This window comes from Diceros bicornis, chromosome 36 (assembly GCF_020826845.1).
Source record: "Diceros bicornis minor isolate mBicDic1 chromosome 36, mDicBic1.mat.cur, whole genome shotgun sequence".
NCBI lineage: Eukaryota > Metazoa > Chordata > Mammalia > Perissodactyla > Rhinocerotidae > Diceros > Diceros bicornis.
This window is the reverse complement of record NC_080775.1, coordinates 20901094-20923807: the sequence shown is the minus strand read 5'-3', so window position 1 is coordinate 20923807 and position 22714 is coordinate 20901094. Positions and strand designations below refer to the sequence as shown.

Genomic DNA, 22714 nt, shown 5'->3' with positions numbered 1-22714 from the left:
TTCTAATTAGCTCTGAGGTGTTTTTAAATGACAACTGATCCTCTCTGACAGCAAATTATTGTTTTATTTGCTTTTGAGGTGGACTTGCGAGCAGGGCAATGAGTGTTTCAAAGGCTGTTGCGTTGGTGAATCTCTTTTAAGAAACTGTCTCTTTTGAAAAGTCAACCAGCACAACATCATTATGAACGATATTTCATCAGCGTAGCTTGCCTAGGAGGCTCAGAAATCAATAGTTTTCTTTTTTCATGAAAGGGTGCAGCTATGATTTTTTTTAAAAAAAGAAATATTTGTCATAGTAGTTGCCATGTGGCATTACTGGGTCTTAATCTGTGTGCTAGCAACGGAACATGTTTGCTTATTTGTTATAACCGACCTACGATAATCCTAGCTAACACTTAGGCGGTGCTTCCTCCAGCCAGGCAGATCGAAGCACTTCAGAACCGCTGAGTCACTTAATCCTCACAGGAGGAGGGTAGGAGCTGTTCCTAGTGCTATGTTATCCCCATTCTGTAGACTAGAAAATTGAGGCAGAGAGAGGCTAAGTACTTGTACAAAGTCACAGGACTAGTAAATACAGGTTTGGGCTTTGAACTCCGGCAGTGTGGCTCTATTTTCCTGCCTTTTATAAAGGAAGTCCAATCACCTGAGATCTTATTAAAACTAAAAACCGATTGCTATTCCGTTTGGTGCCCTCCTACCCTCAGCCTTGAGCTTGATTTTCCGGCCCTTCTGGTGAGGACCATGAATTGGCAGTTGCTTCCCTTAATGCAGATGAAAAACTTGTCGTAGATCCTGTGGTGTTTAATTGCAAAAACATACAGTGTACACACACACACACACACACACACACACACACAGAGCAAAATGAACGATGACCACTGATTAATCAAGAAAGGCTTGATTCGGGCCTAAAATGACCAGTCGTTCTCCAAGAACAGATACAAGAAGTGCAGGGGCTGGAAGCCAGCGAGAGAAGTCTCTTCCGAATCCAGGGTCCAAGGACTTCACGCAGGCACACGGGGGACGCTTTTTCCCAGAGGAGGCCCGTGGAAGCGGGCGCGGCGCCGCGGGGACGTGAGTCTCCGGGTCGCCCCCGGGTCTCCCGCTTCTGGGCCCGAGCGCGAGGCTGCGCGCAGCCAGGACAGCCTCCTGCCGGGGACTGGGCTCTGCGTGGGGCGTGGGTGCGCCGCTGCCTGCGGTACCCGGGCTGGAGGAGGAGGGCGTGCGCACCCCCGCCCCGCGCTCCCGGCGCCCTTTGGGGACTGGGAACAGCAGCCTGGGAGTGGGGTGCACCCGGCTGGAGCAGGAGAGGAGGAAGGGCAGGGAGTGCGCGGCCTTGAACCCTCCCCAGCTCCCCCCCTTTTCTCCCCCCTCCCCCCATCAGTTTCCTCCCCCGCCACCGCCCACCTGGCCGCCCCCGGCTGCGGCTGCGGCGCAAGGCTCGCTCCCGGGCCGCCCAGTCGCAGCCCGCGGCTGTCTGCGGAGCTTTCCGGGTCTCTGCCCTCCCCCTTCCCCCGCCTCGCCCTCCCTCCCCGGGTGCCCGACGCGCTCGTTCCCTGCCACTTTGGTCCGGGCGCGCCGGTGGGTTTGGCCTGCGCGGCGGCGGCGGCGAGGCGGGGGAGCGAGTGAGCGCGAGGGGCGGGAGCGAATGCCTGTGTGAGTCACCGGTACCTGGAGAGCGCGCGACGCAGAGCCAGCGGCGCGGAGCCCGAGCCGGAGCCGGAGCCGGAGAGCGCGGCCGCCCCCGGCGCCAGGCCCGCCGCGCCCCCACCCGCGCCCCCGCCGCCCTGCCCGCGCGCCGCCGGCTCGCCCGGGGCCCGGCGCCGACTGCCGACCCCGGCGCCCGGCCGCCCGCAGCCCTCCCGCCTGCCCGGAGGCGGTGCGGGGCTCGCCGGGGGATGTCACAGCGGCTCCTCGGAGCCCCCAGCCGTCGCCGCCGCCGCACAGCCGCCGCCCCCGGGCACCGCGACAATGAACCCCCAGTGCGCCCGCTGCGGAAAAGTCGTGTATCCCACGGAGAAAGTCAACTGCCTGGATAAGGTGAGCGAGGGGGCGCCGGGCTGCACCTGCTTCTAGAAGTTTTGGCATCTGGGGTGGAAAGAGACGAGTGGGTCTGTGTGTTTGTGTGCGTCTTGGCACCGGGTGAGAGCACGCGAAGGAAGACGCCCGCAGGAGTGTCAGAGAGCACGCTCGGCGATGGGGATGTTGGAACCGGGAGAGGCTTTTGTCGGGGTGCGGACGGCGAGGGTGCGGGGCTGCGCCGGCGTCGGCGGAGCTGCTGCGGAGGGCGCGCGGCGGAGAGGGGCCCGGGGCGGGGAGAGCCGGGGCTGGACGCCCAGGGGCAATTCCGCGAGCCGCGGCCCCCTCCCACCTCCACTCCTGTCCCTCACTGCATCGCACCCCCCTCCTCGAGGGTCTGTCCACATCCCCACCGCGCCCCCGCCCCTCCCATGACGGCGGCGAGGTGGAGAGGCAAATAGTAATTAATATGTCATGGGGCGGCCGCTGCCGCATTGCTAAGACTAATCCTCACCGGAGAGCCCTGGCTCAGCGCGGCGAGCGGGATCTACGGGGGCTAATCCAGCCGGTTGGGGACTTCCAGAGGAAGTGGCTCTGGCCCGGCCCTTGCAGCCCTGCTCCCTGCCCTTCCCGGGCGTGGATGGAGTTGAACAGCTTGGGAGAGAGACCCCGGCGCTGTCCTGAGCACCTGACAATTGAAACCAGCCGGAGGCGTTCCCTGTGAAATTTGCGTGTGGTGATACGGATGCCTCCTAAGAGCACATCGTCATCCCGACAGTCATCCTGGACAGAGGCCACCTTCCCCGCGATTTAGTGGAACCTGGACAGGGATGGGGGGGGCAGGGTACTTACGTCGTCTGCCTCCTGCCACCTCGGGTTGCCAGACTTCCGGTGGACACATGTTTTTTCACGTCCTACAAACACGGTGATTAGGTACTTTGAACTGGATTCGTTTCCCTTTTGAAACCACTTCACAGGCTCCGTTTCTCCATTAACCAAGCTCAGAATTCCATTCTGGCTACTCCTAGAAGTGCGATATGGACAGAGCCTCGACAGTTCTTCCCTCTGAGCCAGTACATTGTAGTGGGGAATCATTTAAAACTCAATTTTAGTAGCCACCTGCTTTATTTACTTAACTGCAAGTTGGCGAACACATCCACTGTTACCTAGGATCATTTTGTTGTAGTATCTTCAAATACGGGAAGGGACTGTGATGGACTAAAAACGTCTCCTTTCTGTACCCATCCTGGAAAGAACTGGCATTGTACTAAAGTTTTAAATATTTATTTTTTTCAGTATTGGCATAAAGGATGTTTCCATTGTGAAGTCTGCAAGATGGCTCTGAACATGAACAACTACAAAGGCTATGAAAAGAAGCCCTATTGTAATGCGTAAGTATTGTCAACATGGTATGCCAGGTGTGGCACAGCATCTGAGCATGAAAGTGAATGGATCTGCCCGTTCTGAAGAATTGACTCATTGTGTCACCCGGGTGGCAGTGGCCAGTTACTTGTTTATGCCGCGTACTCTGGGGCCACGTACTTTGTTGAAAGTCGTGGTGTTGACGTCTTTCTAATATGCAGGGTAATTTTGCGTGTCTTCAGCCAGAAGGTTAGTTTTTGAGGTTCCCGTTATTGCGGAGTTAGGGACATGTGTTAGAAGCTGCAGAACTTACACACTGAAAATGTGTGGGCTCTGAAGTGCATGTCAGATAGATTTCCATTTTAATCATATGTCAATTTCCATTTTAATCATATGATGTTGCTGTACTGCAATTTTATATCTGAACCTAGTTGCTAGGGAAAGGAGTCTTGCTCGCTTGGTCTTAGCTGAGACAGCTCCAGAGATCCTGGAGCTTAAACAGGAAACCAAAGAATTGAGATGTGGGTATTTCCAGCTGGTTAGCAGTCGGTCTGTTGGTGGGGATTAAAGAAGGCAAGCTTTCTTTGGCAGGCTCTTCTGTAGGCATGCTTCTATCCTAAAATAATAACAATTAGCCAGCATTTATATACTGCTTACCATGTGCCAGTCCCCGTTCTAAGCACTTTATGCATATTAACTCATTTAATCATGTGATCCTATGACTTAGGGGGTGTACTATTATTACCCCCATTTGACAGATAAAGACATTGACGCATTGGGAGGATAAGCCTTGGGAAGGGGCTCAGATTACTCTTAGAGGCTGCAGATGGTTAAACATTGCCAGTGGTTCGAAGTGGCTCCCTTGCTGCCCTGGGGCATGTGTTTTTCTGAGAGCATCTTCCCATGCAGACTGTTTTCAGCTGTGGGCCCTGATTGTTGAGCCTTCTTCCCAGTTCCCCTGTGGGGCCTGTCTGGCCTGGAGGTGGCAGAGGACCTTTTGGCTGGAATATTGCCAGAGATTCATTCTCCCTAGAGTCTTTGAAGCAGGTTCCTTCAGGCCTCCCGGAGATGGAGGGCCCGTGGTTAATTCATGCTTCACTCATGGGAGTGTGTTTTCATAGACAGTAAATTTTGGTAAACAAATGTAATGTGCTCATACCTCTTTGGTGAAGAACTTTTTTTTTCCCAAGTCTTTTTGTGTTCCTTCCAGTCCTAGCTTAGTGCTTGTAGATAGACCAGAAACTTTTCAAGAAGTCTGGAAATGGGGGCATTGAACAGAATTCAGGACTTTCTTGAATAAGTGAAGCCCGCCTATATTCCCCAAACTCGTTGATGTTTTCAATCCTCCTATACCATGCCTCTTCTTTGGGTAACATGAAGCAAAAATGAAATTTCAGTGCCATGGTCTCCTGCTTCTCTTAAAGAGAGGTCTGAATGACTGGTTAAAGATCAAAGGCAGGCAGCGGAACTAGAAGGGAAAGGGCCCCCAATACCCCGTAAACAGGATAATTTTCTTTGGTTTAAGGAAAGTGAACCGTTCTTCCTGTAACTATTCCAGCCTGTGGCCTGATTCGATCACGCTTTATGGGCCACATCAGGATTCTTTATAGCTCCACAGCCGAGAGTTTAACCTGGGGATAACAGTGCCTTTGGATGCCTCTGTAGGCCTGGAGGAATTGGGAGGGGAAGAGGAAAGACAGGAAGAAAATGGGAGAACACATATATATGTGTTATAATATAATACAATATGTGTATTAATATATATACACATGTATATATGTATTAATATATATATATACACATGTATGTACACATGTATATAGATAAAGAATTGAATGAGGGAGAAAAAGAAATGATAAGAATAAAAGGACAGAAAAAAGAGGTACAGCTGAAGTGGAGTCTTTAATTGCATTGGGCCACTTGCAATTCAGTGCTTACTGCTTAGTTTCAGTTTGGTCCAATTAAAAAAGATCAGCTTCTGCAGCAAGTCGTGGGTGGCTGGTTTGCACTCTGACCTAGTGAACTAGTGCCCAGAACCGTTGAGATTTGGACCCCACAACAAAGAGCCTCTCTTTGTAGATAGGAAGTATCCTGCTGTGTTGTTTCATGGGTCGGAGTCTTATTTTTAATACTTTTGGTATCTCTAAATGGAATGCTTACAGATTTTCTCTCTGAAATTTCTTATATAATTCCAGTACTTGGTTGCTAGGTTTAATTTGAATATTTGGAGTAGCAGCTCCGATTTTTTGCTTAATATTGAACCTGGTAGTCCACTTTATTGAGCAAAGAGACGGGGAAGATAGGAATCCATCTTTAGTGGGTGAATGAGTAGAGTTGATGGTTTAAATTTGTTTAATTTAGGTTTAAGTTCAGGTCATACCTTGATTTACTATTTCTAGAAAACAGAAGTTGGTGAAGTTGTGGGTTCTGTCTTCCGTGAGGGTTTCAGGCGGGAAGGCCCCTGTTGTTCTCTACTCTTGTTTTTCCAGGAACACAGGTTGCCATGTAAACTGGCTGGTCAGCCTGGATTACCCTTTGGGGATCCCGACACCCCTGCTCTAATTCAGGTGGTGTGTGTCAATCAGCTGTTCCCTGTGGTCTTGACCAGAAGGGCAGCCGTAATTTGTCTGGGTCAGTGGGGGAAAATTGATTCTCTGAAGCATACTGCTATTGGAGAATGAAATATTCAATGTCCATGTAAAGCAATATTTTCTCTGTACCTAGTTTGGTTCGGGCATCAGTATACGTACATGCTTAAATGAAAATGACTGTTCTAACCCCCCTGTAACTTTTTATTGTGAAAAATTTCATATACACAAAATGGTTGAAAGAAGAATACAATGAACATCTGTCTACCGGCCACTGAGATTCAACTGTTATTAACATCTTGCATTACTGGCTTCATATACAAATACTTTTATTATTATTTTTTTAATAATTTTATTTATTTATTTTTTCCCCCAAAGCCCCAGTAGATAGTTGTATGTCATAGCTGCACATCCTTCTAGTTGCTGTATGTGGGACGCGGCCTCAGCATGGCCGGAGAAGCGGTGCGTCGGTGTGCGCCCGGGATCCAAACCCCGGGCCGCCAGCAGCAGAGCGCGTGCACTTAACCGCTAAGCCACGGGCCAGCCCGAAATACTTTTATTATTGTTGGGCCATTTGTCAGTTTCATGCATCAAGTTAGTTTCATAAGTCAAGATATTTCATCCTAAAAGTTACGTCATGCATGCACTAAGAATATGTTCTCAAAGAATCATAGAGCCGTTATCACACCTAAGAAAATTAACAAAAATTTCATAGTGACGTCTAATATTCTGTCCATGTTCACATTTCCCCCATTGCCTTAAGAATGTCTTTTCTAGCTGTTTTTTTTTAAACCAGGATCCAATCAGGGTTCATACCTTACCTTTAGTTGTTATGAAAATGTCAACTTTTCTTGATTATTGGAGATTCAATATCAGTTCTTTAATTTCTGCTGTCGCTTCTCTTGGTTTACATAAAGTCTCAGTTTTCAGGAAGAGGAATTAAATAGCGTTTCTTGTGAAAATAACCTACATAATTAACTTAAGAACCTTTAAAATAAATATTAATAATATGCTTAAAAAATTTGAAAGCATAAACATAGACATTTAGGATTCTTTTAAGAAAACACAAAGGCTTTTTATTTTAATCGTTACCTGAGGGCATTTTTTTAATGGAATGAAGTAGTGAGTATTTCTTTGGTTTAAATATTTTCCTTGTTTATATTCTCATGTGTTTAGAGAAGAAACAAGTTTTCCATTTGATTTCATGCAAAGGAGAACGTGTATAAAATATAATTTACATAATATTTAAATTTTGATGTTTTGATAGAAAGATCAAAGTATAATACACACTAGGTGTAAGATTGGGCATGATGCACATTTTGTTCCTAATGCAGCAGTGCACACTATTAAAATATTTAAAAACAAACTGGTCCACTTGAGTACGTGCCGTGTTTTCATAAGCCTTTAAGTTTCGTAAGCAGGCAGTGGATTCTTTAGCACATTCAGGATTTTTTTTTTCATCATGAATCTTGCAAAGAAAAGAGGACAAGTCAATATTTTTATTGCTAAAAGGTGCTGAGAAAAATAACACTAGATGATTAGACCAAAAACACAGCTCATGTTTGTATGGGAATTTATACATTGAGTGAAACTATAAACGTATTGCTACCCAACAAGCCACACAAAGGATATAAGCCCCAAGGCCATTTTTCAAATAAATAATTTATTGTGTGTAAAAGTCAGCATAGTATTTATTATGTGTTTGTAAAACAGACATCAGTTGTTAAAATATTCTGATAAATATTATCACTTAGGAATAGCAGTGCCAATGACTGGCTAGTTAATGTACTGTCACCAAACATCAAGTTATTTTAGGTCAGGGGACAGACCAGTTAATGATGCAGTCGTCTTAGCAGGACCCTGCCAATAATTTCCCCAAATCATCACATTTGCAGAAATATTTTGGGGGCTGAAAATTTGTTCTGACCTGCCCACGTTTAATGTACCTCCTAGCTGCATCAAATATATCTTCAGTTGTGGGGCTGAATGAACACAAATATCTGTGCTAAATATGTTTAGTTCTCTTTCCAAATAAGATTCCCTCTCACCAAATAGTTTCACCTAATGTGATTTTGGAAGACTTTAAAAATAAAACAGCAGGAGCTGGGTATCATGTTTACTTTTACTCTGCCTGTGTTAGCCTTCCATCTTGCGAATATTTATTGACTCTCTACAGCCTGGAGGTGCTGAGCGAGGTGCTGCTCATTATGAGTCACCCAGCGTGGTCAGCGCCGTTCAGCCAGCCTGTCTGGAGGGTGATTCTCTAGGCCAGCACTCCACTAGCTCTCATTTACCGTTTCTCTGGTCGCCCTCTTCCTTACTGCCTTTCCTAAGGGGTACTCAGAGGACATGGAAGGAAATTAAATTTAAACCTGAGGATTTTTCCCTTGTCCTTGCTTAGGCCTCCCAAACCCTGGTTCTGTAACACTCCAAGGACTCGCATTTTCTCAAGGGGACTTATGAAATTCTTGCTATTAAGTTAGCTTTAATTACTTAAGAACTTTTCATGAAAGGCACTATGGTGTAATTGGAGTTTTGAAGAAAGACAGAACTGGATTTGAGTACTGGCTCCATCATGTCCTACTAAGCAAGTCTCTTGATCACTAAGCTTCAGTGTCTTCCTCTGTAAAATGGGAATAGAAATGCTGAACCCACAGGGCTGTGTGAGGATTAAGGAGACAGCGCATGTCGAGGCTCTCGCCCGGTTTCTGGCACTGAGCAGAGCTTCCGTAGATCCTGGTGCTCTTAATTTCCTCAGTGGTCCTTTTTTGAGGAGTGAGGGAGGAAACAGAAAATAGAAGGGAGAAGAAGGATGTCACGGAAATGATAGTCACACCTGTTAAGAGGTGTATACCAATGTTTTTCACACCATGAGTTGCCACCCATTAGAGGGTTGTAACCAGAACTTAAAGAAAAAGAGAGAGAAGAGAGAAAATATTAGAGTTCACTTCAGTAGTGAAAAGAGTGTTGTTTTGGCCAACATTTTTTTTCAGTCGTATGTATAAAGTGTGTACTGGATCATGATGTAAAAAATATTTTTACTGGAGGTGGTGGTCAAAAAAGTTTGAGAAACTCTAGTTTAGTTCTGTGTTCTTAATGCCCCACACATCAGAGAGCACTGGAAGTTGCCGGTAAGTGCAGTGCTGGGTGCAGTAAGTTCATGAATTCCGACAGCCATTGCTCTCACACTCTGCTGTCCGTGCCAGCCACGCCCTGCCCCACACCCGGTCATCCTTCGGGATTCAGCCATTGGAGCCCTGCCCATCCTCTGAAGGAATCATGTGCTTACCTGTCTGTACCCTCTTCTGGCTTAGGGTGGCTCTGCGGGCATCTGTCTTGCTCACACCCGTATCCTCAGGACCTGGCACTTAATGCTCAATAAAGATGAGCTGCATCAGTGAGTGTGAAGGTTATGTTGCATCTCAGAGTGTAGTCCCTGCCTTATCCCCCGGGGCAGGATGCAGCCCAGACTAGTTTCTTCTGGGGAGGCAGACAGAGGTTGGGCGATCTAGAGGCGCTGGCTTGAAAGTAGGCTTTGAGGAGCCTGAATGGTGGTCTGATGGCCAGGGTTCACAAACGCTGGATCCCAAGGGATAAAGTCTCCCTGCCGATGGGATAGGCTCACCTTGGCCAATCCATATTGAACGTGGTGGAATTTCCTTTCAGTGCTTCCAGGCTTGGTTTCAAAATCTGATTGGTTTCTAAAAGATTCCTTATTGATGCTCATTTATTTTCTTCTGGGTTTAATTATAATCTGTTAAATGGGATAATAATTTCAACCTAACAAGAACTTGGTAGAAATTAAATGGGGCAAATACTTGTAAGCCTTAGCACATCAAATGACATCTATGAGGTATCCAAATGTTAGTTCCTTCCCTTATTTATAGTACATTGAAGGTTGTAGTCTCATATTTCCCCCTTAAAGAGAGGAGAAAATGTCCCATTATTAAAAGTTACACTTAGTTTCTATGGAAGGAGGTTGTGGTATGTAGGGGTTCTGGTTAGCATCAGCCTTGCCTGACTTTTTAGTTACATACTACATAGAAAAAATTAGACCCTTTGCTCTTTGACATAGACCTGATATGGGAGGATGACAGTTTGGTTTTTTTTTGTTAAAATTGGATGATTGAAAGTGAAGGAAGGAGACACTTTGTCTGAACCAAATAAAAAAGTTGCAGTGTATATGCAAAATGATCTGATCCTCAGTTACCTTATTGAACCATTGATGATATCTAATGAATTTTAGTATCTTTTGAAATCATTGTAGAAGACCATCTTGACAAATCATGGACTGAGTTCTGTCACATTTGAAAATGTTTCTGAAAGGTGTCTTTGATGTGTAGTTTCCGTCTCTTTATGATGATGTATTTATATGGAATGATGTCAGATTAGAAAAGATTTGGAGATGAAGCACAGCAAATATCTCCTAAATCACGGTGAAATGCAAGGTTAATGCGCGATATAGATGTGTGTGCTTAAAGGGATATTGATTATGTGTCAAGGGCCTGCGTAAGAGTGCATTTCAGTATGTCTTCTTTAAACGTTTTCAGATGAGTGCTTTACAAAGGATGAGTGGTTCCTGGGAATGTCAGGACTGAGAGAGGAGCAGACGTACCCACACATGACACCCTTGTCCCTGGAGCTTCAGGCCCCCTCAAAGCTCCGTCCCCAGAGGAACGGGCAGTCGAATTTCTTTTCTTTTTCTTTCTGTTTCTGTTCTCCTATAGTTAGCGTTACTAGGAAGACCTAGGCTGCTAAAAGCATGAAAAGTGGGATCTAAAGTAATATTTACGAGCTGAGTACCCAGAGCATTTCAAGCGCTCAGTAAAAAGATTATTATTGATTCTAATGTTCTGCTGATGAATAAAACAGTTCTGCAGCCTCTCGCATTGAACCTAGATTTGGGGCACAGACATAACCAGAAAACAGGAAGTTGTGAAAAGGACCGGGTTTGAATGACAAGGATTGTTTATTCCAGCTCTGGAAACCAGTGTTAATTTTATTTATAGTCAGTTGTACGTTTTTCTTAGTGGAGTCCTTGAGGGAGTAGCTTTGTGTTCAACTTCTGTTCACTTTTCCACACTCTCTCTTGACTCATTCCCATTGAATCCTAAAAGGAGCTGGAAGAAAACTAGTTCGATGTGTGTATTTTTGAACAGCATCAGATCGATAAGTAGACTGGTGGTCTGTTATACTTGTGCTTCAGCTCAGCAGTCTAAAAAGCCGTTTAGACAAAAATCCTTGATTAGCTCCCCTGATGCTCATTATCCATCAAAGGCAGGTACAAGTCAACCACAGAGCGTGGAGAAATGGGATGGTTGTGCTCAGCTGAGGGCCAGAGATCTGGAATGTGGAGTTAGACGGTTGCCTGCCAGTATTGAATTTGGTCTTTAAATGTGACTTCATTATCTGTTAATTGATCAAGAGTGTGAACTTCACCAAATTCAGACAATGCACAGAAGCATCAAGAACAGTGCAGTAAACGCACAAATCAATATAGGAAGACGTATCATATAAACGTGTATTTTTGATGGTCCGTTTGGATGTCTGTCCCACCCTCTCCTGGCTACTCTTCCCACGGTCCACCCAGGCTCTGGAGCCCCATGCGTCTCTGTCATCTTCCATGCCTCCCTCCACTTCACCCATACCCCCACGTATTCCTTCCTCTGTCCTTGCCCTGATTCAGGATCTCTTATCATATTTGGCCAGTGATCCAACCATTGTCCCCTAACTGGTCTCCCTGTTCTAGTCAATCTCTTTTTGAATGCTTTTCCTGCTACCAGAGTTATCTTTTGAAACCATGGTTCTGGTCATATTACTCCCTTGTACAAACACCTCTGATGGTTCCCCGTTGCCTACAGAAAAAAAACTGGGTTTCTACAGACAGCTGGGGCCCTTCACAGTCTACCTTCTTTTACCCCCTTCCGTTTACCCTCCTCCTCTCCAGCCACACCGGACTGCTAGCTCTGATGCCTTCATCAAGTTTCTTAACCTAACTCTCAGGATCGTCACCTGTAAAATGGGTATAATAATAGACTCTAGCTCATAGGATTAAGGATTCATTGGAATATCAAAATAAGTGTAGCACAGTTTAGGCACATAGTAAGGAGTTAATAAGTTAGATATAATTTTCATGATTATTAAACTTGACACAGTGATTTGACCCTTTACTCATGCTCTTCTTATGCCTTCGTGCCCTCCCTTCTTTTAAAGGTGCTTTCATCTTTAAGGCACTCAGCTGTGACAACCTTCGTGAAGCCGTTCTGAATCTCTCAGTCAATTACTGGGTTCTCTCTTTGTGTGCTCGGTGTAGTTTTTATTCCTCAGTTAGATCACTTATCAGAAAGGCTGCCTTGTACTGTAGTTGTGTTTGTCTACCCATTTGAGGTGGTTTCCTGCTGAGATTGGACCATGGAAGTTCACAGCTGGGGTTGGAGGTGGGTTGGGGTGGGGGAAGTCATGTCAGCTGCAAGAGCTTTGCTTCATAAAGGGATTATTTTTGGCATGTGTTTAGGAATTGAGATTGGGTGTTGCAATGCTGCAGTGCAATTCTGACACTAACCACCCGGAATTAGTGGCAACTCCATAAGTTAAGGGTGTAGTCCCCAAAAAGACTGCCCTCACTTCAGATGCCAGCTGCAAGTTCAGGAGTCCCCAGGGCAGCCACGCTTCTGCCCAACTGGCTACAAATTCGAGGGTTCCCATAACTGCCTCGGATTTGATAATCAGCTAGAATGACTCACAGAACTCAGGAAAGTGCTATACTTAAGATTATTGTTTTATCATAAAGGATACAAATCAGGACCAGCCAAATGGGAAGGACATATAAGGTGAGGTCTGGGAAGGTCCTGGACATGGACCCCCCCCTGGGGGTCAGGATGTGTCTCTCTCCTGGCACATTGATGCATTCACCAACCAGGACTCTCCACTGAGCTTTGGCATCCAGAGTTCTTATTGGGCTTTCATTACACAGGCATGGTGACTCATTGGCCATGTGATTATTCAGTCTCCAGCCCCACTCCTGGAGGAGGTCCACTGATGTCACCTGACTCAAAGCCCCAACCCTCTAATCACATGATTTCTGGAGTGGCCAGCCCTATCCTGAACCATCTAACAGCATAACTCAGCTATGGACTGAGGGGCTCATGAATAGCAAAGATATTTCTAATTACTTGGGAAATTCCAACTATTCAGAATATGTTCCGGGAACCAGGGATAAATGCTAGTCAAATTCTTTATTATACAACAGGTGTGCTTCTTACTGTCCTCATCAGATGTACTGTTGGAACTGTTGACACATGAACCTTCCTATCTCGTTATGACAAGAATGATGATCTAAAACCCGCCATATCTTTTTAGTCAATCAATAGAAGTTAGGTAAGACATATAAACAGTTTGCTGCCTGCACACAGAAGGCAGGTGGGAGGACCCATTTGTGGAGGGATCCTTGATATAACTCTCTAGATTTGGTTTTTATACATAAGCAAGTCTTTCCTATTAGCAAATTACATTCTTGAAGGCAGGAATTGTCCCAATTACCTTTGTATACTCTGGCACCTACTGTGTGCTGGTTAAATGTCCCCTTGATAGAGACATTGCCCAGCTAGTTTTGTGCAGCGGGCCCGTTTGGCTGTCTGAGCAACACAGCTCAGCCTCAGGCATCTGTAGCTGAGAGAGCTGACTCAACGAGAAGGAATAGACTTTTCTTTCCATGAGGATCCATGTGGCGATCTTGGCTGGAGCCGGCCATACTAGAACTGATAATACACATAAGCAGTAGCTACCACTTCATCTGTTTAGGTGAAATATTGAAATTTATAGCCAGATTATTGGTCACTGACATGCAGCTGAACAAAGGATGACAAGGATAATGTGGTCTACAAAGGTAGTTTGTAAAAATCATTTTGTTACCACCATGTTTTCCAAAGTCTTAGAAGTGAATCCTGTTTTAGACATCAGGCCATGTGCACATTCACCTGCAAATCCATATATTTTTTCCTGGAAATAAGTATGATTTACTTATTTCCTGAAAGAAAATGTAATCAGGGATTAATGTGTTAATCCCTCATAAATGAAAAGTCTTTACATTCTCTTATGGAAGAATGTAATTTTCTTTGGTGACTTTCTTCAATGCTCTTGTCTTCCCCCCAGATTTCTAGAACTTCAAAAACAACTCAGCAGGATCTGTGCTTCTCCTCCCACCCCCATCCCTGTCCCCCATGCCAGCCCTCTCTCTGTTTAAAGTCTTTTCTCTTGGCACTGACGTAGTTCTCTGATTTCCTTAACATTAAGTGAAATTCTATTTAAAAATTTCTAGATGCTTAAGGCACATCATAATTAAGGGTTATTCCTGTCAGGAATAGAAACACTATATTAAAACAGTTCTTCCTCAGAGGCTGCTAAAGAAGGAAAATCCCATTTAGAGGGTTTGCCTCTGTGGGTTTTTTTTTTTCTTTTAAATGGTAGTTATGTAACATCAGGTTGAATTGGCCAGGAGTCAGAAAGCCGGCTTATTTGGATGTCTCTTGTGTCATATGTACCTGAGGGGTTGAGTGGTCAGGAAAGCACCTGTCATTTGTCCACGGGGGCTGCTGCCCAGGAAGTGTTCTACATAATGGCAGTTTGACAGATATTGAAATAAACACATTGTTTTTTACTTATACAGCGGTGGGTATGTAACAGACACTGAATAAACACATGTGGATTGACTTTGTAAGTACATTTATTCTGAATGGGATACAGCAGTCCTTTATTTCCATAGCAAGCCTCCTAGCTCTGGCATCCTTCTGTGGTTTGTACTGGCGGGTCAGGAGACATTGCTACTCAGGATTTAAAAATTAATCCCCTCTCAGGGGAAAACAGGTGGTAACATAAAAGAAGTCCCTGAATGGAGGAAGGATCAAGTAATCCTCAGAAGAGACCAACAGGAGTACGTTTATGATCTCATTCGTCTGTGCCAATGCATAGACACTGAGGAAGGTTCATGAGATCCAGAAATCTTGCCAATGTGTGGTGGGGACAGGCTGATAACTACATCCTGGCAGTGGAGGGGCTTGCTGTGCTAAAAAAGAGACACATCCAAGAGGAGGATCCAGGGATACAAAGAAAGAAACTTGAAGGTGAAAGAAGGTTGGAGAACATTTGGGTGAGAATGAAGTGAAGGAGAAACAGCAGTGGCATCACTGCAGGGCAGACCAGGCGGCTCATCCAGATGGGAGACAGAACGGAAGCTTTCTCAGCATCCTCACGCTTTGGCGCAGAGGCAGGATGCAGTGATGAGGGGAGACTTTGATAAGACAGCTGCTGGAAGTTTAGAAGAGACTGTCAGTTGATTTTTTTTGCTTTGCTTTTGTTTATAGTTTCACTGTTTTCAAGCTGCTTCGGACTTAATGTGGCAAGTACGGCAGAATGGGTTGGTGGTGTAATAGTTGTGGGGACTTTGGAACAAGTGGTCTCTGTTGTCTGGAAGTTCATCAGAGCGAAAGGAGGGATTGCTGGCCACACCGCATCCCAGACTGCAGGACAGCCTATGAACAGTGCATGAGAGGCGAGAGGGGCCATGTGTGTTCAGGGAGCCCTAGGTTATGATAAGCTTTACGAGGCAGGAGCCACGTAGAATTTGATTCCGCCTGTATACCTGGAGACTGGAACAGCCTGTGGCTCACAGTTGGCCTTTAATAAAGACTTACTCAATAAATGAAAGAAGGAATAAAAAGAAAGTTGGCTCAGTGAGATAGAAAACTTTGAAAAATAAAGATTTGGTTGAAAAGACGTTAATTATTTCAGTGAGAAAGAAAAGGGAGAATGCCTTTTAAAACAAAAAAACCAAAAAGCAACATAGGGCTTCCCCTGAGCCTTCCAAGCTCTGATTAATGCAACAGTTTTAAAGATGGGAAACTGAGAATTCAACACTGCACACACAGGAAGAATAGGATCAGGAGAGCTTTGGCCAGCGTGAGCAATGGCTTGTGAAAAATTCCAACGACCAAGAAATGAGTTTTAAAGGCACTTATATTCTGAGAAAAAAAAGATGCACCATGGCTTGGGGAAGATGCTGTGATAATAAAAGATGATAGAGAAAAGCAGAGTTATTCAATTCCTACTTAGCTTTCATCCTTTCAACTGAGAAGAAGCTATTTAAAACTAGAAAAGACCCACAAACATCATTAAGAAATTAAAGGTTAGGAGATCCAATAGTAAGAAGACATCAAGCCAGTCTTCATGGAAATCAAAGAAGTTTGGATCTCTCGGTTCAGATGAGGGTCCTGAGAACACCCTGTAGATGTGGTCCTGGCACTGAAACCCGTGGAACCATGGTCCTTAACAGTGAGAGATGATGTGATGGGCGAGTTATGAGAGTGGACTCCATTGCTCAGCTGGGTTAGTTATGGTGATGTTGTGTCGGTTATCCGTCTGCAAAACGAGGAGGCTGTGTCTCAGTTGATGATAATAATAGTCCTTACTACCTCTTCTGGTAAGGAATAAATCAGATAATCTATGTAAACAGTTGACACAGTTGATACCATGTAAGTATTAGTTATACTCGTTATTGCCTATTCTCTTTGAGAAATTATCTGCAAGAGAGAGCTTTGAGGGTTTTGGAGATGGGAAAATATTCCAGGTTTTAGAATGGGGAAGAGACAGATTGTAGAAATTATAACCTAATAAATTTGACGTTAATTTCTGGCAAAATTCTCCTGTGGATAAGTACAAAGACAGTTTGTGGGGACTTCAAAAGAAGAAATCCTCATAGCTTCTGTATTAGTTTGCTGGGCCTGCTGTACGAGGTACCACAAACTGGGTGGCTTAAACAACAGAAATGTGTGTCACAGTTCTGGAGGCTAGAAGTCTGAAATCAAGGTGTCTGTAGGATTGGTTTCTTCTGGAGGCCGTGAGGGATGGATCTGTTGCAGGCTACTCTCCTTGGCTTGTAGATGGCTGTCTGCTCCCTGTGTCTCTTCACATCCTCTTCCCTCTGTGTGTCTTTGTGTCCAAATTTCCCCTTTTTATAGGGACAACAGTCATATTGGATTAGAGCCCATCCTAATAACCTAATTTTAACTTGATTCTCTCTGTCAAGACTCTCTCCACATGAGGTCACATTCTGAGGTACTGGGGTTTAGGACTTCAACATATATTTTTTTGCAGGGGACACAATTCACCCCATAACAAGTTCATTAACAAAAGTCAAAAGAAGCAAAGCAAAATTAGCCTTATTTTTTGATGGTATAGAAGAAGGGAAATATATATACAGTGAACTTTGAATTTTTAAAAAAGTATTCAATGATGTTAATTGTCATAAATGACCTTTACGGTGAGTCTATTCCCTTCCACCTCCCCCACAGGCCCTTAGTTTAATGTGCATTTGAATTACACATTGGCCTCAGCATCTGTTTCTTTATTTGATGCTTATATTCTCAAGACCTCATTATTATTTTCAAGGTATAATAACCTTTTTCTCGTCCACCCAGGACGTATACTTTGTGACATTATGTGCATTGTAAGTTCGTGAAACAGTTATGAAATTGTTCTCTGATGGATTGCTCCTGCTCATAGGAGAATGGTATTAAAATATTTATAGGAAAATGAATTGCAGTTTCAAATGGAAAAGGCCAGAAGAAATATGGTTTAAAATTTCATACAAAATGACACAGTTCTTATCAGTTTATTTTTAAAAGGGGAAAAAAAAAATCTCATGACTGTGACCCAGGTTCTAGTTCAATTTAAAGATTCTGATGTGGAGATTTATAATTGTAACGTTTCTACAATTTAGGATTTATATTTCAATTTGAGAATTTAATTTTTTTATCATGAAACTTTCTTCCATGGCTTCACTTTCTTAAAACTTCTCTTATTATCATATTAAGTAATGGAGAATTTTATCTGTATCTCAAGAGGTGGCTGAGTAGACTTACTTCGGTAACATTGACATTTATGTGTAAGGATTGGGTTCCTGAAAGGAATGCGTCCGTGCCCACAGCCCAGGTGAGTCCTGTGATAAGGCTTGTGTTGGTCCTGGTTTGTTTTCAGTAGACATGCTCCCTGCGTAGCCTCTTCTCCCAGGTGAACTTTATCACCAGATGGAAACCTTATCCACCCACTGAGTTCTTGTGGATTTTGAAAAAAAGCATTTCTCCTCCACTCTTATCCCCTGACTTTGAAAACAAATCCCCAAAACACTCTTGTCTTTTCCTCCTCATAATCAGATCTTAATTTTCAGTGCCTCCCAAGTCCTGTTGATGCTTCTATCTTTAATTAATTTTTTGGTAACTTTTTGTACGTTTAAATGTGGCTGCATTTTGCACGGCTCTGACAACCCCATCGACAAGATGCCAAACTGAAAGCTCTTCCGGCCTTTAAAAAAAGGAAAAGCTCCTTCTCCCCAGTTACATAAATATAATTCCTCCTCCCCCAAATAAATGAATGCCTCTGGATATTTTTTTCCTTATAGTTTCTACTGATCCTTTCTGGGTTTTTTTTTTTCACCACTTGAGTGGCCAGAAATTCAGCCTTGTGGTTTGATGGACATTTTTAACTTTTCTAAAAACCTTTGTTCCCGAATAGGATTTCTGGGCCCCACGTGAGACTGTAGTGCAGTTACTCATCTGACTTTTGAGAGACAGCAAAGGCAGGTGGCCCCGGGGCCCACTGCGCCTCTGTCCTCATCATGCAGTGGGCGTTAGTCTCTGCAGAGGGATTGGGTGTGAGACGAAAAGAGAAGATGAGCGTTTACAAAGAACAGGGCACAGCCCTCTGTAAATGGGAGCATTAATGACCACCTGACTCTGTTTTTGCAAGATGCCCCTTGCCCCGTCTGTTTTCTTTTTTCTAGAACTGGCAGTGCTCTCCCCATCCCGCTGTCCTGGCCCTTTCAAATATAACCGTTGTTTGAACTTTAGCAATGCAATGATTACCTGGGTTTTGAGTGTGAATTTTAAGCTGACGTGTTAAATTTTTATAGGCACAGTACTCAAGATTTCAAAAGTACTCATGTATATTTTTCAAATTCGAATGTGTTTTCAAATTATTTTTGATTTTCTCTAAGGTTGAGATTTGGAATGAGAGTCTGAGAGGGAAATTCTTTTTTTCTGTCTCTTAGCTTTAAACTTCAATTAAAAAAAAATTCCCCATGGTGAACATATTAAAGAGACTCTTAACTGTGAAGATTTAGTTATGATGATGTTAAGGAAAATGCACATGGTCTCTTTAACATTTTGAATAATATTGAGAGTTACTCTGCTTTTTTTCCATTCTCTGTTTCATAGTGTGAATTTCTAATCATACAGGTGCTATGGAGGCCCGTGAGTGCAGCAGACAGAGAGGAAAATTTAATGTCATAGCTCATTTACATCGTGGCTCGCTTTCTAAATTTGATTTTAGTGTTTGCTTCAAAGAATATTTATTTTCTATATGGTATTAATAATCTAAGGCATTCTCTTCTGAACTGGGGAATTGTTCTCTTCATCAAGTCAATTTTTAATGTTTCTCAAAAACACTGAAGAAGGTGAAACATTTCTGAAAAACATATGTCATGTATATGCTCCTTCTGAATTTCCTATTTTGCTTATTTTATGTGACATTACATTATGCACCATTTAACAAATATAAACACAGTCCTGCATCTTGCTTTTATGCAGTGAAGACTTACATTTTGTTTCTGTATATACTTGTAATTCAAGAAGTTAATTTGTAATACATTAGCCTCTGTCATCTTGCTGTATAGTGTAGTTAAGAGCCCATGCTTTGAAACCAGACATTTCGGTTTGAGCTCTGGACTCAATTGGAAAGTCACTTCCTCTCTCCCACCTCAGTTTTCTTCTCTGCAAAGTGAGGATGATAATAGCAGCTACCACCTGGAGTTGTTGAGAGGTATACATGAGATAATGCATGGAAAGTGCCTGACCCATTATCACTACAGGTTTATGAGCTAAAAGGGGCATGGTGTGGGGTAAACAATTTGGGACTAGCGGACTGGAGACCTGGGATTCTAAGCCAGAGAAAATCCACAAATGTGGGAAACACAGATTGAGACTAAGGAGACCAAGACTTTGGTTCTAAGTATGTAAGGTGGTGTTGCTTTTCTGTTGGGTTATTCTCTTATTCATATTGCTACAAACAAGGACATGGATACAGAGTTTATTTTTTCCAAAGTCACTTTTCACTTTAGCAGAATAAAGAGGGAAGGACTTGTGGTCACTGGATTCCTGGACTAGAACTAGATGCCCCTTTCTCTTTATTCGCTTCAATCAATAAGTTCAGTTACTGTTCTGAGGTTCGTGAGTTCAGAGAGGAGTTTGTGCCTGGAACCAAGTATGTTACCCGATCTGCACTTGGCCAAGCTAGTTAAATGTTTGGATGAAATGATATGTTTTTCTTTTTCTTTTTGGCTTTTTCGGTACTGGATTAATGTTGGATGTTGGTCGATGGTGGATTGCTCTGTCCTTGCAGCCTATGCATGAGGAGAGGCCCAAGGACATGGTGTGGCATTGGGAAATGGATGCTTATTGGGTGCCAAAGGAGTTCTTGGGACTAATGGATTTTAAACATTATACTGGAGTCATAGCCAGCAGCTTAGTTCATAATCACGAGCTTGGCATTGGGAAGAGAGGGATGGCCAAATGGAGAACGTGAAAGAGGCTCCATCCTGGATTATACTGTCTTGCAATCCCAGGCTTCTTGGAAGCCATCTGAGGTGAAAGTAAAATTGGGCTTGACTCTGCCTGCATCCCTATCAAGACAGTAGGGCTTATCTCCTCTGTACCATTTCTTGATGGTGGGAATTCAGTCACTCCTTCATTTATTCATTCAGTGGTACAATTCATTCATTTAATTACTATTGATTGGACATCTGCTATGAACCAGGCAGTGTCCTAAGTACTTAGGGATACAGCAGTGAACAAAGCCGGTGAAAATCCCTGCCCTCGTGGTGCTTCCATTTTAGAGGGAAGAAGCGGATAAAACAGAAACAAAGCAATAAATAATATATTAGAAAGTGATAAATACTGTAGAGAAAAACCAACCAGGGAAAGGAGATAGAGTGTCAGTGGGTTGGGCAATGGGTTGGGGGGCAGCTTACAATTTAGAATGAGTTGGTCAGGGAAATCTAGTTCTTACATTTCAGCAAAATTTGTGGGAGTTGAGAGAGTGAGCCCTGTGGAGACCCAGACCATGGAAATAGCAAGGGCAAAAAGTGAGCCTGGAGGTGTGGGAGAGGCAAGCCAGTCAGGGAGCCTCCGGGGAGTATAGGAAGAGGAGAGAGGTCTATGACTGGAGGGTAGCAGGCTAATGCGTGGGGTGGGGAGGAAGGGAGGGTGGGGATAGGGGATAGGGGGAGGGAAGTGAAGAGGAAGGGAGATTGGCCATGGAGGTGTGTGTGGGCAGGTGGGGGTGTGGGTGGGGAGGGGAATGAAGGGCCTATAGACCATTATAGGGACTGAGGAGTTGGAGTAACTCTGAGTGAGGGGGGTGCTGGAGGTATTGAGCAGAGAAGTGATGTGACGTGTGACTTAGGCTTTTAACAGGATCTCTCTGGCTGCTGTGAAACTAATGTACTAATAGGCCCAAAAAGGCTTTTTTTGTGTGTGTGTGTATGCCAAAGGGACAGTCACATGTTGGGTGTATTGATACCACCTTTAGTGTAAACAAGAGTATATTTTATCATAAAAATTAGCCCAGATTTATCATGAGGCCCCAGTCCTTGAGGGAGTTTTATTCCCCTGGAAGTTGCTAGGACATGAGGGTCTGAGGAAAGGGACAGCACGGGGGGTTTTTGACGTCATCAGTGACCAAGTGACTACTTTTTTTTTTTCCAAAAAAATTTTTTTTTTTTTTAGGGAAGATCATCCCTGAGCAAGCATCCGATGCCAATCCTCCTCTTTTTTTCTTCTTTTTTTGCTGAGGAAGATGGGCCCTGGGCTAACACCCGGGCCCATCTTCCTCTGCTTCATATGGGATGCCGCCACAGCATGGCTTGACATGTGGTTCATTGGTACGTGCCCGGGATCTGAACCTGCGAACCCCTGAACCCCAGGCCGCCTAAGTGGAGCACCTGCGCTTAACCGCTGTGCCAGCCCCCCAAGTGACTACTTTTGACTTAAGCAGGGTAGATACATTGTTTTATGTGCAAAAGTAGATCTTTTATGTCCTGAATGTAATTTAGGCCTAGATTGCTTTGGAGGGAACTTGGAAAAATCCTGTAGAATGATTGAATCCTGTTGAGTTCCCGCCAGATGAGCTCATTCCTTCCTGTGCCTTCCCTCATTCCATCCTCCCCTTCCCGCCCTTCCTTGATCATCAGGCCTGAGGGCATTGCCGTAACAGACCGTATATTTCTGAGTGGTGGTCATTGATTTTCCTTGGCTTGGCTGAAGAAACATTCCTGTCCTGTCTTTTGAAAGTGGAGTACCATCTTGGCATGAATGAGTTTTAACAACAGAACCTTGTTCTGCAGCTAGGGGTTGGCACGATTCCACTTCCTATTAATTTTCTTGTACAATTAAGGCACCTAGGAAAACATTTGAAGAAAGTTTTCATTTTGTGGGCCAATAATAAATGCCATAAGGTGGTTTGCCAGTCTGTTGGATTAGGTTGTGATTTTTTTGTACAGAAGGTGTACAAACAGTGGTTACTACGAAGGTGCATTAGGAGCACATAATGACTGTCTGTTGAAACATGGAAATTGATTTACACAGATAATTGTTCTGAAGTTTCCACATCTCATTTTTATATTTGCCAAGCATCCCCAC

The 22714-nt window shown here is 44.1% G+C and overlaps 1 protein-coding gene across 2 annotated transcripts in view; it reads left to right on the top strand.

Moving 5' to 3' along the window:
* Positions 1–1680: 1680 nt before the first annotated feature.
* Positions 1681–22714, top strand: part of NEBL (nebulette) — a 342489-nt gene continuing 321455 nt past the window's right edge. Inside the window, exons 1-2 of one of the 2 annotated variants that reach the window (XM_058532532.1) lie at positions 1681–2040; positions 3316–3410. In XM_058532532.1, the coding sequence (XP_058388515.1) occupies positions 1972–2040; positions 3316–3410 (164 nt within the window). In that variant the 5' untranslated portion in view covers positions 1681–1971. The remainder of the gene's footprint in view (positions 2041–3315; positions 3411–22714) is intronic. The other variant, XM_058532534.1, reaches the window with a different exon arrangement.